Genomic DNA, 18322 nt, shown 5'->3' on the forward strand with positions numbered 1-18322 from the left:
ACAACGGCAAAGGCCCTGTCAGAGGAGACTCGTGCTACCGGCGGGGGGCACGGGGGCGTCCCCGCACAGCCCTGAGACGTGGAGGGGGGGTTCCGCAGGCGAGCAAAGCGAGACAGGGAGACGAGCGGCTCCACCAATCACACGCTTGGGCGGTGAAGGCCCCACCTCCCAAATTTTCACCCATTATTCAAGTTAAAGCCAAGCTCTCAAGCAGCAGATGCGCGTGCAGGGATCCGAGGCCAGTCTGGGGGCGCTCGGGACACAGCATCCGCGGAGGGGGCTCAGGCGGAACCTTCATCCTCAGCTCGGTGTTTCCCGCGACTCCGCTCCTATCGCTACACTACAAATAGACGGCCTCCTTCCCCGCCCCGAAGGCCTATTCCGAGAACAATTTCCAGACTTCGGGACTAATAATTTCAGCGAAACGATGAATGGACATCCCAACGAGTGAGGACAGTTTCTCCGAGCAGCATCTCCCTAGCGCGGCCCCACGACTTCCCTTAGGGGAGGGCGCCCCGCCTACGGCCGCCCACGCTTGCCCGCCCAGCGCAGAGCCCGCCGCCGCGCCTCACCCCGCGCGCGTGCACGGACGCGTGCTCAGGCGCGCACGCCGCCCCGCCCCGCCCCGCGTGCACGCCGCCCCCGCCCCGTCCCGCCCCGCCCGCCCGTGCCGCCTGCCGCCCTCCTTTCCGGAACTCTAAGCTGCGCCTCCCCGAGACCCCCTCGCCGGTGGAGGGACCCGGGTCGAGCCCGGGCGCTCTGTTAGCCAGAGGCAGGCGGAGGAGACCGGGTCGGCCGGGGCGAGCCGCCGAAGAGTAGCGGAGCCCGCCCTGCACACCGGGAGAGAAGTGGGAGGGAGGCAGAGTTACGTGAGGCAGCGCGGAGTGAGTGAGCTTGGGTCCGACTCGAGGTCGGGCTCAGGACCGAGGCTGGTGGGCCAGGCCCCCGAGCCGGCGTTACACCCGCTCCGAGGAGCACTGAGCGGACACAGAGGGACGGACCGAGCGAGGACACATGGCCTCGCCATTCCTGCCCGCGGGGGCCACGACGGGCGACAGCGGCGGAGAGCTGAGCTCGGGGGACGACTCCGGTGATGTGGAATCCCTCCAGAGCCCCGAGACCGAGGCGTCCGGGAGCCTGACCGAGCTCTTTGAGAAGGCTGCAGCGCACCTCCAAGGCCTGGTTCAAGTGGCCAGCAGGGAGCAGCTCTTGTACCTGTATGCCAGGTACAAGCAGGTAAAGTCCTGGGGAAGGGGTGGATGCGGGAGAGCGACCAGAGGCCTTCTCTGTCCTCCAAAATCTAATAGTAAACGTGCTTGGTTGATGGCTAGGTGTAATGAAGTTTGCGTGTGTGTATGTATAATCATCCACTAAGGATTAGCATCCTTCTGAATATGGAGAGGGCCTGTCTGCTCTCCTGGGAGTGATATTTGGCTGGACACCGAATGACAGTTGTCCATGTCTTCTCTGACTTGCACAGTGACCTTGCACTTAATGCTTTTACCAGCTTCAGAACCTTTACAAAATGAGGATGATAAAATAAGATTGATCATTCACTCTTGCTGAAGGGTCATATGGAGGTAATTATGGAAGTATTATGGTCACATGGAAGTAATGTTAAAAAAAAAATTGTGAGCTCCAAGAAAATTATATGATTGTAATAAAAGGGTGATGCAATACAAAATAAAGTATTATACTTTTGTTATTGTATTTTTAAAATCCTAAATATATTAGACTTATGTTTTGGCTGAATGGGCTTCTGATTTTTAGATATAATTATAAACATTTTAGAGCTAGTAAACACCAGGTGAAATAATCCCCTTCTTTTGCTGGAAAGGAAAGGGAAGCCCAAAGAGAGTAGATAACTTGCCTAGGGTCATACAGACAGATCAGTCAGAACTAGAACTAGATTGTAGCTCCTGACTAAGGCTCTGAACTTTACCTGGAAATAAAAATCGTAATGTCCTATAAGACATGTTTGATTTATCATTCAAAGAGTCAGAGGTACCAGAAGGAGAAATAATTGCTTTATCATAATCAACCAATACTCGTATAACATCTTTTATATGCAAAACACTTGGGTGTTATGCCTGCAGGGAGTGCGTAGAAGAAGAAGCATCATGGTATTTGCCTTCCAGAGACTTAGAAAGTTACTTGAGGAGTCTAGATTTAAACACGGGAAAAATTGCTAACAAAAGTTAAATAACATTTTAGGAAAACTCCAGCTCTTTGGAACACTGGAAGCAATGACGTTCTGGGGAATAGCCCATTTTATTTTACTAAAAAATTTTAACCTTTCTTTTGCTTCTTGGTATCTATTTCCTCCTGTATTCTTTTAAGGAAAAAAAATAGTTGTAGGGTCCCTCTGTATTCTTCAACTGAATATACTGAATAGAGATGAATCTTCTTTTGAAGACTGATGAATTTCAGTTACGAATACGGGTTAAAGTGACTTGAGAGACGTAGCTGTGGATACATATGGTATAAATTACAGTGTTGAATGAAAATTGCCCCTGAATTGGCCTTGGAATTTGCTTTCTTGCAGAAGTTCTGGATATCTTTTTTCTCTTTGGTTATTTATCCTGTCCCAATAACATTAAAATCAGACTTTCAATTATTAAACAAGAAGAGTTTATTGAACATTGTGCTAGGACCTTTAACATATCTGACCAGTAATTCTCTGGGCAGCATAAGACTGCTTTTCTCCAAATTCCCTAGAGAACATTCTTTTTCTTTCTAGGACATAACTTTATTTACTGGTTTTAGTGTCATCATTATTAATACCTGATTTCTGAGTTATCAGTGAACTATAGTCACCTGTCAACTGGTAACCATTCTGTCTCATGTATCCTCACTTCATCCAGATCTTCTGGAAGAGGTGTGTCCCTCACCCTTTCAAGAACTTGATGTTAAGGTGTTTAGAAATATTCTGTATCCGGAAATAAAATTCTTTGTTATTAGAGAATAAGATTATGCTTACTTAGATATGACATTGGAACAATTTTCATCAATCTCTTCTAAATTTTTTCTTTTTTTTTTTTTTTGAGAGGGAGAGAGAATCCTAAGCAGGCTCTATGCCCAGTGTGGAGCCTGAGGCGGGGCTCTATCTCGTGACCCCGAGATCATAACCTGAGCTGAAATCGAGTCAGATACTTAACTGACTGAGACACCCAGGCCCTCCTAAATATTTTATTTTATTATTATTTTTTTAAAGATTTTATTTATTTATTTGACAGAGACCCAGCGAGAGAGGGAACACAAGCAAGGGGAGTGGGAGAGGGAGAAGCAGGCTCTCTGCAGAGCAAGGAGCCCGATGCGGGCCTCAATCCCAGGACCCTGGGACCATGACCTGATCCGAAGGCAGATGCTTAGCCAACTGAGCCACCCAGGTGCCCCCAAAGATGCTATTTTTAACACTATTTCAGAATTCTGTTAAAAATAAAATAGGGCACCTGGGTGGCTCAGTCGTTAAGTGTCTGCCTTTGGCTCAGGTCGTGGTCCCAGGGTCCTGGGATCGAGCCCTGCATCGCTTCTCCTTCTCCCTCTGCCAGAGCTCCCCCTGCTTGTGTGTTCTCTCTCTCTCTCTCTTTCTGTCAAATAAATAAAATTAAAAAAAAAATAGCATCTTTGATAGCATAATAAAGTTGAAATTCCAATATAATTGATGCATGGACCAGGATTTCTCATGAAACAATTACATTTTGTATTCAGAGTAGCACTGCATTTTGGAGGCCGAATGAAATAAAGTTGTCCCCAGGAAGATAACAGAAATAAGCTGAGCTGTGAACCTTCTTTTCAGAACCCTAAACTTACCTAACATCGTAGCTCTTTTAATCTCAGATAAGCCTGTGCCTCCAGAATCATCTTTTAGTGAGGTTTCAAAAAGATCACACCAATGAACAGTTTTTTGGTCCTCTGCATTAGCCTACACTTTCCCAGCAAAAGATAACTAATTGACACCTGTGAAAACTCTAGGACAGTGAAAATTTCAAACCCCTGTTAGCTTCATTTCACCAGAGCCTTCAGCACCAGCACAGTGAGGATACCCAGCATGTTCTCCTACTTTAACCTGGCCACACATGATTCACTGGCATTTGCCATTAGCCCCCTTTGTTAAAACATTGTTTTATCATACATATATCAGAACAGAGTTTAGGTGTTTTGTTAAAATGGCACATTTTATAACTCTGCTCTATAGCTAATGATTCATTATTCAATGATTTGGAAACTGTTGCTCATCATGTCCTAAAATCCCGTAGTTTTATTTACCCAGTCTTTTCTGATCCAGAACTATTGTTTGAATTTGGGAATGCAAAAGCTTATGTGTCAGTTAGACTATAGGGTCAGCTGCTGAGCTTTTATTTTCATCACACATAATGGTCTGGAGGTAGGCAACCTAGGGCTGGTACGGTAATTCTGCTTCATGAGATCATCTGGGGGATTAGTCTTTTTCTGTTCTGTAGTTCAGCCATTCCCCCAAGGCAGCAGTTCTCAAATTATGGTCTAGAGACCCTGAGAATCCCTGAGACTTTCTCAGTAGATCTATAAGATACAAAACTATTTTCCTAATAATACTAAGACATTATTTGCCTTTTTTCTCTTTGATAAAACTGCTGACGCATCAGCATGAATCAAGGCAGTGACAGCAAATTGTACTAGTAGTCATATATTTTACCACCATGTACTCAGAGTAAAAAAAAAAAAAAAAAAGGCCAATTTCACTTAAAAATGTCTTTGATAGGGGCGCCTGGGTGGCTCAGTCGTTAAGCGTCTGCCTTCGGCTCAGGTCATGATCCCAGGGTCCTGGGAAGCCTGCTTCTCCCTCTCCCACTCCCCCTGCTTGTGTTCCCTTTTTAATATTGTGTGTGATGAAATGGGGAGTACATGCAGGGCAGTTCTGCACACTGAATTATGTTGGCCATTTCGAGGAAAAGCACTTGTGTAGTTTTTGAGTTGCAAGCTGAGCTATCCACATTTTTCATGAAACATCATTTTTCCTTAATAAAACAACTCACAGATTAACTCTGCTTATTCAAATTTGAGTATTTGGCAGATGGTTTCTTCAAAGTGAATGAAGTGAGCCTGTCACTTTAAGGAAAACAGCTGACAGTGTTTGTTGCCAGTGGTCACATTTGAGCCTTCAAATGAAAATTAGAGGTTTGGAAAATCTGTGTCTGTCACATGAACTTGACAGCTTCCTGATACTTAACTTTTTTGATGAGATTAATGGTGATTCTAATGATTGTAACTTCTGCTCTTGTATAATGTGTCAGCATTTGGAAGGAATGCATAACTCAGTGAACCATATTTTCCAAATATTGCATGGAATGTTACAAATTATGTGTGAGTAAAAGATCCATTCAAAGTGCAAGTCAGACCAATGGATTTTAATTGTAGCAGAAGGAAAAATTCATTGATACGCCATCAGAATCCACATTGCATCCAATCTTGAAGAAACTGCCACTTGTTGAGTTTTGGTGTGGTATCAAAGAAAAAAATATCCACAATTATCTGAAAAGGCTACTAAAATACTTCTTTCTTTTGCAACAGTGTATCTGTGTGAGCTTTTTCTTTATATACCTCAACCCAAGCAACATATTGCAGTATATTGAATAGATAAGTAGATATGAGAATACAACTGCCTTCTATTAAGGCAGACATTAAAGAGATGTGCAAAATGTACAACACTGTCACTTTTCTCACTAAGTTTTTTGTGCTTTAGAATATACAGTTATTTTTCATAAAATTTTGTTATTTAAATATGTTAACTTAATGAGTTTATTATTTTTAAATTAGTTAATACACATTTTTACAATCTTTTAATTTTTAATATGGTAAATATTGATAGATATAACCCACATAAACAAAGCTTCTTGGGGTCCTCATTTTTTAAGAGTGTAAAGGGATCATGAGACCAAAAATTTTGAGAACTGTTCCTCTCAGATCCTCTTTCCATGGCCAGAGATGGCTCACCATCACTTACATGCATGTTCTAGCCAGGGCTCAGGGAAAGGGAAGGACAAGCCCTCCTTTCTTTTCAAGGAAGATGTTTATATCACTTTCTCACACATCCAGTCCTCTCTACCTGGGCCGAAGTTGCACGGTATATGTAATATTTAGCTGGATGACCACACGTGTGTCTGGCTGAGACTTCTATTACTGTGGGAGAAATGGAGAATAGATAGATATTGGTATTTGTTTCTACCACTGGCTGGTGTCTGGATAAAAAACAAAAATAGTAATGACTGCTGTTTTTATGATGTGTCATAGTTTCTCTCATGTTTCTAACAATCCAGTAGTTGAAGTGATTTGGAGATGCCTAGATTTGATGTGGCATGTAAAACAGAGTGCTATAGAAAAGGAATATTGGACTTTGGAGTCAAATAGTCCTAAATTCACATCCTGACTACTAATTCAGGATTTGCTAATGTGTGAACTCTGCATCCCTCCCCAGAGTCTCTGTACTCATTTATAAAATGAGTTTGTAATGGCAAACCTAACAGGATTGTTGTATGGCTCATTTGCCATTACATATATGAAGCTTTTGGTTTGTGGTGATCAAGAAATGCTCTCTCACTGTTTCTGCTCTCTCACTGTTTCTTCCTTCTGTCCCCTTATAATAGGGCTGCTCCTGTGTAAGTGGACATTTTAATACTCATCAGAGGGCCATGTGATTAATTGCTAAGCAGATGATGGAGATGATACTTGTTATGAATTCAGAGATGGATAAGATCATTGTAGACTGAAAGGGTTCTTATAATCTGAATCTTGAGTGGGACTGAAAGGTGTGAAAAGCTGACGGAAGAGGAGAAGGCATTTTAGGCGAGGGCAGTAACAGGAGCGAAACTCAGAATAAAAATCCTTAAAGCAGTGAGTAGATCAGTCTGGTTAGTGAGTAGACCGTCAGTTTGATTTTAGTAAAATTCAAGTGTATAAAAGTAATAGTAGATGACGAGAAGGTCTCTGAGAAGTAGATGGGGGTTGGATTGTGGTATTAGGAAAAAATAGGTATTTGGTTGAACACATGCCTGACATATTCATTCCATTCAACAAACATTTTTTACTACCATAGGTAAGGCACCATATAAGGTGCAGTGAGTGAGTTAAGAATGGTTTCCTGGAGAACCATGAGAGACGATGGACTCTGAAAAACAAACTGAGGGTTCTAGAGGGGAGGGGGTTGGGAGGATGGGTTAGCCTGGTGATGGGTATTGAGGAGGGCACGTTCTGCATGGAGCACTGGGTGTTATGCACAAACAATGAATCATGGAACACTATATCTAAAACTAATGATGTAATGTATGGGGATTAACATAACAATAAAAAAATTTAAATAAAAAAAATTTAAATTTAAAAAAAAAAAAAAAAAGAATGGTTTCCTGGAGACTGTGTTCTGATAGAAAGATGAGACTTTACCCAAAACTTTCTAACACCAGGTAAAAGTGGAAAATGCTGCTGTCAGAAGTATGTGGAGTAAATGCTGTGAGTTCGTCAGAAGGAGATTACTTTTGGCAGTGGGAATAAGGGCTGTATAGTGAATTCTGCACTTGTGTGAATGTCATTTATGTTTATTCACAGTGGAAATAACGTATATTTTCACTACAAATGTTATTTGAGGATTACAAATAAGTATTGGCCACAAACAAGACGAGCTTATTGTGGAGTAGATAGAATTTATATTGTTGCTGGAAAACCCTTGAAAGTTTTTTGCAAGGCTGTCAGCATCCATGTTTGTATCAATTAGTTTCATAATAGGATACTTTACAAATGGTATTCTTTATCCTGGAATTTGGGAGAGATAAAATGCCGATAGTGTAATGAGAATCAGCATAAATAAACAATATTGTGAATTCTGATAAACTGTACTTCACAGCTTGTTTATTGCACATTTAAAAATTCTATATGATAAATGGTAATAAGGATCACATAATCTATATTTATAATTTGCCTTGTATATATAATTTGTCTACTAGTTTAGGAATGCAAGTGTTTGTCACTCATATTTTTTTATGTATCACAGTATTAGACAACAGTGGTTTTATGCAGTAAACCAAAGCAGCCTGTATTTTAAAATTTGTTTTTTTGCTTGCTTTTACAAAGAATGTTAAATTTTGTTCTATATAGATGCAAATATTTTCTAAGCTATAGTTACTGAGTATACATAATAAATTTGAAAATAAAAAGTTTCTCTGGCATTTCTTTGAAAAATAAGTTCTTTATTTTTTTCCCTCCCTTCAATTAGGTCAAAGTTGGAAATTGTAATACTCCTAAACCAAGCTTCTTTGATTTTGAAGGAAAGCAAAAATGGTAAGAAATTCTTGGAATCTAATGAGGTTGTTGGAAATGGTTTAGGTGTTTAGGAATTAGAAAGTAGTGAGCAGATTAAAGAATTATTTTTATATTAATCTCTCTGCTGTAGACTGTGCTAACAACAGGCAATTGGGAGAGAGATTAAAAGAATCCGCTTTTAGCTAAGTCTCCTAAAGGATTCTCATGCCATGATGTTGGTATACACATAGTTCACGACAGACACACATTCCTTATATACAGGTAGCTTCTTAGAGTGATGGTCAGAGCTATTGCTTGAGATTTTCCTATCCTGTCATACAGCCCCTAACGGATCACCTCTTCTGCCCTGTGTAGGAATCTTCGAATGGACAGGAAGATGGGAAGGGAGAAGAACAGGATAAGTCCCCATTTTTATTCTCCCCTGCCCCAATTTTATCTTCTTATCTCTAGCGCTCTTCTGTACCTTGCCCCACCCACACCACAGTGAAGTGCTTATAAGAACCGGTTGGGAAGAAAGGGGGGAAAATAGATACTGAGTCCACTTCTTTCCTGAATCTGTAAGATTTTTTTACTTCTAATTCCCAGAGGTTCCTCCTTATCATATGAGGTCTTATTTACTCTTACCTTGTCTAAGTGAAAAAAGAAATTGCATACAATAGGGACCCTTAGTTATAGGAGGAAGAACTTTGGAAGCATCAACCCTGGAATTAAAAGTATAAAGGGTAGGGTTTAAAAAAAATGAAATATGGTTGAAGAGAGAAGAGTGCTAAAAATGGATTCTAACTTTACATTCTAGAGCAGTGCTACTCAAAATGTGGTCCCTTGACAGGTTGCCTGTCTGCGAACTGTTTGTTACCCGGCTGTAAAGTCATGCAAAGCTTGAACTTGAATGTAAATCAGTTATGTCATTAGGCCCATGTTTAGTTCTGCTGACTTTGTGTGTGTAGGGCATTCTCAGTGAAGGAAGCAGTGCTTTGATTTCCGTTCTAGCAGAAGCTTTCTTTGCTGATGATAACAAATAGTTCTCTGACACTTTATTACTGTTGTGGCGAATACCTGATGCAACTTTTATTGTGAGTTTTTTTAATTTTTGAAATTTCATAACTTCAGCATTATTTTTTTCCCCTATGCTTGCCTGGTTTTTCATTGTTTTTAGCAATTTTGAGAAGTTTTGATTTTACAACCACTGTAATAATTCAGGCAAGAATCATCAATGGAGGGCGCCTGGGTGGCTCAGTTGGTTAAGCGACTGCCTTCGGCTCAGGTCATGATCCTGGAGTCCCGGGATCGAGTCCCACATCGGGCTCCCTGCTCGGCAGGGAGTCTGCTTCTCCCTCTCCCACTCCCCTCTCTTGTGCTCTCTCTCTCTCTCAAAAAAAAAAAAAAAAAAAAAAAGAATCATCAATGGATGCTGAAACCATTAGATGAAAAACTACTGAGGAGCATTTACACAATCTGACCCTCAGTTTACTTTTTAATTACAAGGAAGACAACAGGAGATACTGCTTCTACGAAGTCCTTAATCTTATCTGTGATGATGGGGGGGACAAACTGATGTCATGTGCCCCTAATGTGATACATTGTGAAGGACATGTCACCTATATATTGCTTTTGCCAAAACCTGATTCTAATCATGATTATTCATTTTTGGCAAGAATACCATGTAGGTGAGGAAACAATCAGCCAAACCCAAATTGAGAGAGATTTTATAAAACAACTGGTTTGGACTCTTAAAAAATATCAATATCGTGGAAGATAATTAAAAGGCTAAAGATAGACAAAACTCAGTGCTATGTGTGAATCTTGATTGGCTCCTAGTCTGGGAGAAGAAATCTATAAAGGACATTATTGGGAAATCATGGAAATCTGAAGGTAGTCTATGTTTATATAATATTAATGTTAAGTTTCCTGTTTGATATATGCTGATATACTTAGGGGTAGAGTGTTGGGATGTATACAGGTAACTCTCAACAGGGTCAGGAAAATAAATTTGGAAAACCTCAGAAAGATGTTATATTCATTGTGGGAGCAGGAAGGTAGTGAAAAAACTGTGGCACTGAATTGTGTTTTACAGTGAATCAGTGGATCTACTTCCTGGGTGGAAGTAGTAAGAATTGGCAGGGCAAGACCAAGAAGGAGCCTGTCTTGGCAGCTTATAGGAAAAAGAAGAAAAGGATGACTCAGAAGGGGGCACAGGACTAAAATATTACTCTTGATATTTATACTGCAAGTGGTCCCTACCTTTTTACTCATTAAAATTCTTACCTCTGTCCTTACCACCCCTCACTTTTTGAAGTCCTTGCATCAGGATCCACTACCAGCAGCTTATAGCTGAGATAACAGCAAAAGGGGAAGGTGTATTTCTCACAGCTTAAATACGAAGTTCAAAACATTTTCCCAGGGAATATTGTTTTGTGTGATGATTATTCCCATGTTACCAAAATGCTGTATAAGGTGGAAACTACTTTTATTGGTCTGTAGATCATACATTCTCAATAGGGATGAAAGGTGGGTTTTGGGGAGTTATAAAATCTTGGATATTACAGTTGTTTATGGTTTTAAAATTCATTCGATATGCAATATATCTGTGTTATAAAATTTAATGGGGGAGGGTGATTAGGAAAAAAAAATGTCTAAAAAGGCTCCTTAGGTGGTGGGGTGTAAGGTGTGTGTTGGTAGACACCATTGTGAATGCAAAAAGAGAGCTACTCATCTATGGCTTCTATCTATATGTCACATCCTTAAAATGTGCGTGCCAATTTTTTAATACTAAAAAGGAATGTGTCATTTGTGTTACTTCCATAGATAATGATAGATCATTTTGGATATTCTTTACTGTAGGGAAGCATGGAAAGCACTTGGTGATTCAAGCCCCAATCAAGCAATGCAGGAGTATATCGCAGTAGTTAAGAAATTAGATCCAGGTTGGAATCCTCAGGTAAGATTTGATGATTGTAAATAATACTTTGCAAAAACATATCATCTTCCTCTCAAGTAAAGGTTTAAAACCAAGCCTAAGCTAAGTAGCATTCTTTTTTTTTTAAGATTTTATTTATTTGAGAGAGAAAGAGAGCATGAGTGGGGCGGGTGGAGGGTGGGAAGGGGCTGAGGGAGAGGGAGAAGTAGACTCCCTGCTGAGCAGGGAGCTGGACACAGGGCTGGATTCCAGGACCCTGAGATCATGACCTGAGCCGAAAGCTGAGGTGACTGAGCCACCCAGGTGCCCCTTAAGTAACATTCTTAAAAGTTTTATTTTCTTAGATTATAGAGTTATTGTAATATTATATCTACCTCAAAGTACTATTGCTTGAATATTAACCAGTTACTGATACTGAGAACTTCTCTGAATTGTAGAGAATTTTTTTTTTTTTTTTTTTAAGATTTTATTTATTTGTGAGAGAGACAATGAGAGACAGAGAGCATGAGAGGGAGGAGGGTCAGAGGGAGAAGCAGACTCCCTGTTGAGCAGGGAGCCTGATGTGGGACTCGATCCCGAGACTCCAGGATCATGACCTGAGCCGAAGGCAGTCGCTTAACCAACTGAGCCACCCAGGCGCCCCGAGAATTTTTTTAAAAAGATTTTTAAAAATTTACTTATTTGAGAGAGACAGCAAGCAAGCAGGGGGGAGGGGCAGAAGGAGAGAGAGAGAGAGTCCCCAGCAGACTCGACACTAATCACAGAGCCTGATGTGGGGCTCGATCTCATGACCCTGAGAGCATGACCTGGGCTGAAACCAAGAGTTGCTTAACTGACTAAGCCGCCCAGGTGCCCTGGAATTGTAGAGAATTTTTAAAAGCATAATAATAATTTCAATTTTGTAAAAACTCAGTTCATTTCAGAATTTGAAAGAGTTTAATGTGAGATCATCATTATCTTGAGAAATGGCAGGTTTCTTTTAGATTTTTTTTTTTTAATGAGCACTTCTGTGCAAGTACAAAATGCTTTTTGATGTGGATAAAATATGAATAAGATATGCTTTCTGCCATTACATAATTTAAAGTATATTAGTGAAGATAAAATACAGAAAATATAGTAGTAATGCAAGTGCTAGGGAATCCAGTGGAAAGAGAGATTACTTTGGACCTTGGAGGTATTGGGTATTGTTCACTTAAATGTACCCTCTTTTTCTGGTATACTTACTGGAGAACATCTAGAAAGACTTTAATAAAGGTGGGGGTTGGTAGTTTATTTCAAAAATTTTTTTGAAACATTGGTGACAGGTGTTTTAGTGGGATGAAGACATCAGTACCATGTTGAAAATGCAAATTGAGTATTACTTTTCATTAAAAATGTTTAGGCCAAACATTTCAGTGATGAATGAATATAGCAACTTCCAGATTTTTTGGTAATAATTATTTCATTGGTACACGTGTTTTACCAGTTTGAAGGAATTTTGTTCAATAATCATGGAATCTTAAAATTCAGAGTTGTAAGGTACCTTAAAGATTATATATTATGACGTACAAAAGTATATCTTAATTGTGAATACAAAGAGGGAGAGATAACCAGCTTAGGGTATCTTTAAAGATATAACTGCCTTTTTGAAGTCATTGGAACTTTTCCTGATGTTTTGATGTGCATGAATATTTTCAGAAATATTCCATTTTGTTAGTATCTTTTATGAAACATCAAGTTTGCATACAAATGTGTATCATAGAGGTCCTAAGGACTTTGTAAATTAAGTGGTGAAAACAGGTGTCCCTCTGAGCTGAACTCAGCCTGAACACATATGCCATAGTGTTTAAAAAACAAAACAAAACTTGAGTTTGAATGCGTTTTGGTGAGTACTTTTCAGTCTCTGTGGTCTTAGTTCTTCCCTATTGATTTTACGTGACTGTCTCTGATGCCTGGCCTATGTAGGCGTTTGAGTTTATAAGTTCTGATAAATGACAGAATTTATTATTTCTTACCTTCAATACCTTAATTACTAAATAAAATTCTAACTAGCACTCTTTTTTTTTAAAGATTTATTTATTCTAGAGAGAGAACGTGCTCATGTGCAGGAGTGAGGGGAGGGGCAGAGGAGAGGATCTTCAAGCAGACTCCCTGCGGAGCCTGGAGCCCAATTTGGGGCTCGATCTCACAACCAACCCGTGAGATCATGACCTGAGCTAAAACCAAGAGTGGATGCTCAACTGACTGAGCCACCCAGGCGCCCTTGTTAACTATAACTCTTAAAAATGGTTGCAGAGTCCATGTGGTTAGGTAGTTCTTCCTTATGGAAATTTAAATAGGCAGTAAGGATGCTTTTTAAAAGTATGTAAATTTCACCTATTGAACATAAATTTGAGTAAACTAAGCAGAATCAAAGGCACTTTCAAATAAAGATCATTCTCTCAGGGTCGTGAGATCAAGACCCCTGTGGGGCTCCGTGCTGGGCGTGGAGCCTGCTTAAGATTCTCTCTCCCTCTGCTTCCCCCCACCCCGTCTCCACATGCATTTGCTCTCTCTCTTTCTCTTAAAAAAAAAAATCGAAGATCATTCTTTAATACATTGTTCCCAAAATGTTTTGACATCTGTAATCCAGTTGTAAAGAGGAATTTTATGTTTTGTTTACATTTTTGTTTAATTTAAACATTCTGATCTGGTCCCCTTTGACTCAGCTTTTGTTCCCTTTCTTTCTGACTGGTATGAAGTAGTTCGTAACTGCAATCTCAAGACATTTGATGTTTCATTTATTATCTTTTAGGTTAGAGAATCATTTTCTTTTGATACTAGTGTCTGAAACCAGTGAAATAATAACTCTTATTGCTGAATGTGCTAAGCTCTTTACATGTGTTATCCTTTGAAATCCTTACAAGACTCTTAAGGTTTTTTTTTATTTTTAAGTAATCTCTACAGCCAATGTGGGGCTCAACTCATGACCCCAAAATCAAGAGCTGCATGCCCTACTGACTGTGCCAGCCAAGCGCCCCCACCAGAATCTTAATTAGATTAGAAACTATTATTGTCAGGGCACCTGGGTGGCCCAGTCGTTAAGTGTCTGCCTTCGGCTCAGGTCATGATCCCAGGGTCCTGGGATCGAGCCCCACATCGGGCGTTGGGCTCTCTGCTCAGCAGGAAGCCTGCTTCTCCCTCTCCCACTCCCCCTGCTTGTGTTCCCTCTCTCGCTGTGTCTCTGCCAAATAAATAAATAAATAAAATCTTAAAAAAAAAAAAAAAGAAACTATTACTGTCTGCATTTTAAAAATGAGGAAATTCAGGCATAGAGTGGTTTATATCTTGCCCAAGATTAGCCAGCTAATAAATGATGGTGCTGGGAAATGGACTTATCTGTATAGGAGTTCAGAGCCCCACTCTTAATCTCTCTGCTCTCTTTTCTACATCTAGCATTTTATATTTACACGTATTTACACACATATACATTTGTGTATATATAGAACATATGTATAGCATCCATCTAAACTTATGGGTGTGTATATGTATAAAAAATTCAAGTAAAGGTAGTTAACTGTTTCAATCAAAGCTCCATGGAGTATAAAGTGAAGTATAAAATGAATAATACCTTAAAATGTAAACCCTTGACTGTGTTTTCTGTTATGTTTCATCTTATCTCAAGAATGTGCGGTTGAATATCTAATCAAGGTAATTCTTTTGCCTTATTTGGTTTTTTGCCAGGGGGAAGAGGGTAAGTTTTTATTTTGGTATAACTTATTTTTATTATTTTTGACAAATAAAAATTGTATGTATTTAAGATGTACAACATGATGTTTCTCTGTTTGATATATGTATATATTGTGAAATGATTCTCACAATCAGACTAATTAACATTTTCATTACCTCTCATGGTTACCATTCTGTTTTTTTTTTGTTTTTTTTTTTTAAAGATTTTATTTATTTATTTGAGACAGAGAGAATGAGAGAGAGAGAGCACATGAGAGGGGGGAGGGTCAGAGGGAGAAGCAGGCTCCTTGCTGAGCAGGGAGCCCGATGCGGGACTCGATCCAGGGACTCCAGGATCATGACCTGAGCCGAAGGCAGTCGCTTAACCAACTGAGCCACCCAGGCGCCCTCATGGTTACCATTCTTTTGGTGCTGGAACCCTTGATATCTACTCTCTTAGCAGATTTCAAATATACAATATATTATTATTTATTATATATAATTATTAAATATATATTATATTATTAACTAATGTATTAATAATAACTAATAATGCTACATTATTAACTAATATATACTTGATATAATTTTTTTTAAGTTTCAGAAATAGTGCAAGGAACTTCTGGATAGTCTTTATTTAGATACCTCAATTGTTTATGTTTGCTTTAGCATTCTCCCTGTTTACACACACACTCAAATTTTTTCTGAACCATTTTACATAAGTTGCAGACATCATGTCCCTTAATCACTAAATACTTCATTATTTCTTAGAACAAGAACTTTCTCTATCATTATACCATCATTATAAAAATTAGAACTTTTTTTGGTGTCATGAGTTCTTTTGAAATTTCTTCTTCTTTTTTTTTATTTAGACACTTTAGGCTCAGAGTTCCTGCAGGGCGTTCTATACACACACACATCAATTGTATATATTTAAGGTATACACCATTAGATATATATATAGTAAAATGGTTACTATAGTCAAACTAATTAATATACCTTCTTCTCATATAGTTATCTTTTTTTTGTGTGTGGTGAGATTACCTGATATTTACTCTCTCAGCATATTTTCAGTATTCAACACAGCATTATTTATTGTAGTCATCATGCCTGTAAATTATTTTTTATTATTATTATTTTTTTAAAGTAAGCTCCATGCCCGGTGTGGGGCTCGAACTTATGACCTGGAGATCAAGAGTCATGTGCTCTACCAACTGAGCCAGCCAGGCGCGCCTATCATGCCTGTATATTAGATCTCTAGATTTATTCATCTTACACAACTGCAGTTTTATACCCTTTGACCAGCATCTCCCTATCTCCCATTCCCCACCAGCCCCTGGTAATCACCTACTTTATTTGCTGCTGCTGTGAGTTTGACTTTTTAATTTCATTAAATTCTACATATAAGTGAGATCATATAATATTTGTTTTTGTCTGGTTTATTTCACTTAGCATAATGTCCTCCAGGTTCATCTGTGTTGTCACAAATGGCAGGATTTGCTTCTTTCTCATGGCTGAATAATATTCCATTGTTTATATATATATATATATATATATATATATATATATACCACATCTTTTTTTTTTTTTAAGATTTTATTTATTTGACAGAGAGAGACACAGCAAGAGAGGGAACACAAGCAGGGGGAGTGGGAGAGGGAGAAGCAGGCTTCCTGCGGAGCAGGGAGCCTGATGTGGGCCTCGATCCCAGGACCCTGGGATCATGACCTGAGCCGAAGGCAGACGCTTAACGACTGAGCCACCCAGGTGCCCCTATACCACATCTTCTTTATCCATTCATCCATAGATAGATTGTTTCCATATCTTGGTTATTGTGACTAATGCTGCGGTGAACATGGGAGTGCAGATACCTCTTTAAGATCCTGATTTCATTTCCTTTAGATGTATACCCAGAACTGGATCATATGAGAGTTCTATTTTTAATTTTTTTTTTTAAAGATTTTATGTATTTATTTGAGAGAGAGAAAGAGAGTTCGTGCACGGGTGTATGCCCATGCGTGGGGGGAGGGGCAGAGAGAGAAAGGGAGAAGCAGACTCCCTGCTGAGCACAGAGCCTGATGCAGGGCTGGATCCCACGACCCTGAGATCATGACCTGAGCCGAAGTCACATGCTTAAGTGACTGAGCCCCCCAGGTGCCCCCTATTTTTAATTTTTTGAGGAACCTCCATGCTGTTTCCCATAATGGCTGTACCAATTTATATTCCAGTCAACAGTGAGCAGTAGTTCTTTTTTCTTAAAATCAGGAATTTTAACATTGATTCAGTATTGTTGAATCCATGATCCGTATTCAAATTTATTATTTATTTTAAAAATCTCCTTCATAGTTCTTTGAAACATTCTGATCCATCATCCAATCCAGGATCATGCACTGTATTTATTTGTTGTCTCTTTAGTCTCCTGTAGTCTGGAACAGTCACTTAGCCTTTTTTTTTCTTTCTTGACTGTGATAGTTTTTTTTTTTTTTTAAAGATTTTACTTATTTATTTGAGAGAGAGAATGACATAGAGAGAGCATGAGAGGGGGGAGGGTCAGAGGGAGAAGCAGGCTCCCTGCTGAGCAGGGAGCCCAATGTGGGACTCGATCCGGGGACTCCAGGATCATGACCTGAGCCAAAGGCAGTGGCTTAACCAACTGAGCCACCCAGGCGCCCCATTGACTGTGATAGTTTTGAAGAATATAGGCCAGCTCTTTTGTAGAATGTCCCAGTTTGGGCTTGTCTGATGTTTCCTCATAATTAGATTCAGATTATACATTTTTAGGAGAAATACAACAGAATTGTGTCCTTCTCAGTGCATTATACCAGGAGATACATGATGTCTATTTGTCCCAGTGTTGGTTATGTTAACTTTGATCACTTGCTTAACATGGTGTTTACCAGATTTCTCTACTGTAAAATTCCTGTTTTTCCCTTTGTAATTAGTAATTTGTGGGGAGATACTTTAAGACTATGTAAATATCCTTTTCCTCATCAGATTTCACCCACTAGTTTTAATATCCATTAATGATTTTCCAACTCCATCATTTCTTCTACATTTATTATTTGGCATTCTATAAAAATGGGCTTTCCCTTCTCCCCTGTTTATTTATTTATTCACTGTCAAGAACTATGAAAGATCTAGGATTGTACCCTACTTGCAAGCTAATAAGTTAGCCTGTTATTGTTTCTTAGATGCTGGCAGAGGTACAAGACTCCTGGGTCTGAGCCAAAGGATTTTATTATTCATGGTATGGCAAAGTGCATGAGATTCATTTGATTTGCATTGGTTTCTCGAATCCCCCAAGTCCCACAGGGATAATGCAGGTGGGCCTAGATGGATTCCTGCATATGCAGTGGGTTGTGCTGCAGCGAAGGAGCACTGAGCTTTGGGGATTCACCACTTTTATAGCAGGTGGAAGCAAGCCTGCTC

General features: G+C 39.6%; 1 protein-coding gene across 3 annotated transcripts in view; it reads left to right on the top strand.

The window, feature by feature from the left end:
- Positions 1-634: 634 nt before the first annotated feature.
- Positions 635-18322, top strand: part of ACBD6 (acyl-CoA binding domain containing 6) — a 214957-nt gene continuing 197269 nt past the window's right edge. Inside the window, exons 1-3 of one of the 3 annotated variants that reach the window (XM_078078106.1) lie at positions 635-1236; positions 8243-8307; positions 11131-11227. In XM_078078106.1, coding sequence (XP_077934232.1) covers positions 1015-1236; positions 8243-8307; positions 11131-11227 — 384 coding nt within the window. In that variant the 5' untranslated portion in view covers positions 635-1014. The remainder of the gene's footprint in view (positions 1237-8242; positions 8308-11130; positions 11228-18322) is intronic. The other 2 variants (XR_013449867.1, XM_078078105.1) reach the window with 2 other exon arrangements.

This window comes from Halichoerus grypus, chromosome 7 (genome assembly GCF_964656455.1).
Source record: "Halichoerus grypus chromosome 7, mHalGry1.hap1.1, whole genome shotgun sequence".
Lineage (NCBI taxonomy): Eukaryota > Metazoa > Chordata > Mammalia > Carnivora > Phocidae > Halichoerus > Halichoerus grypus.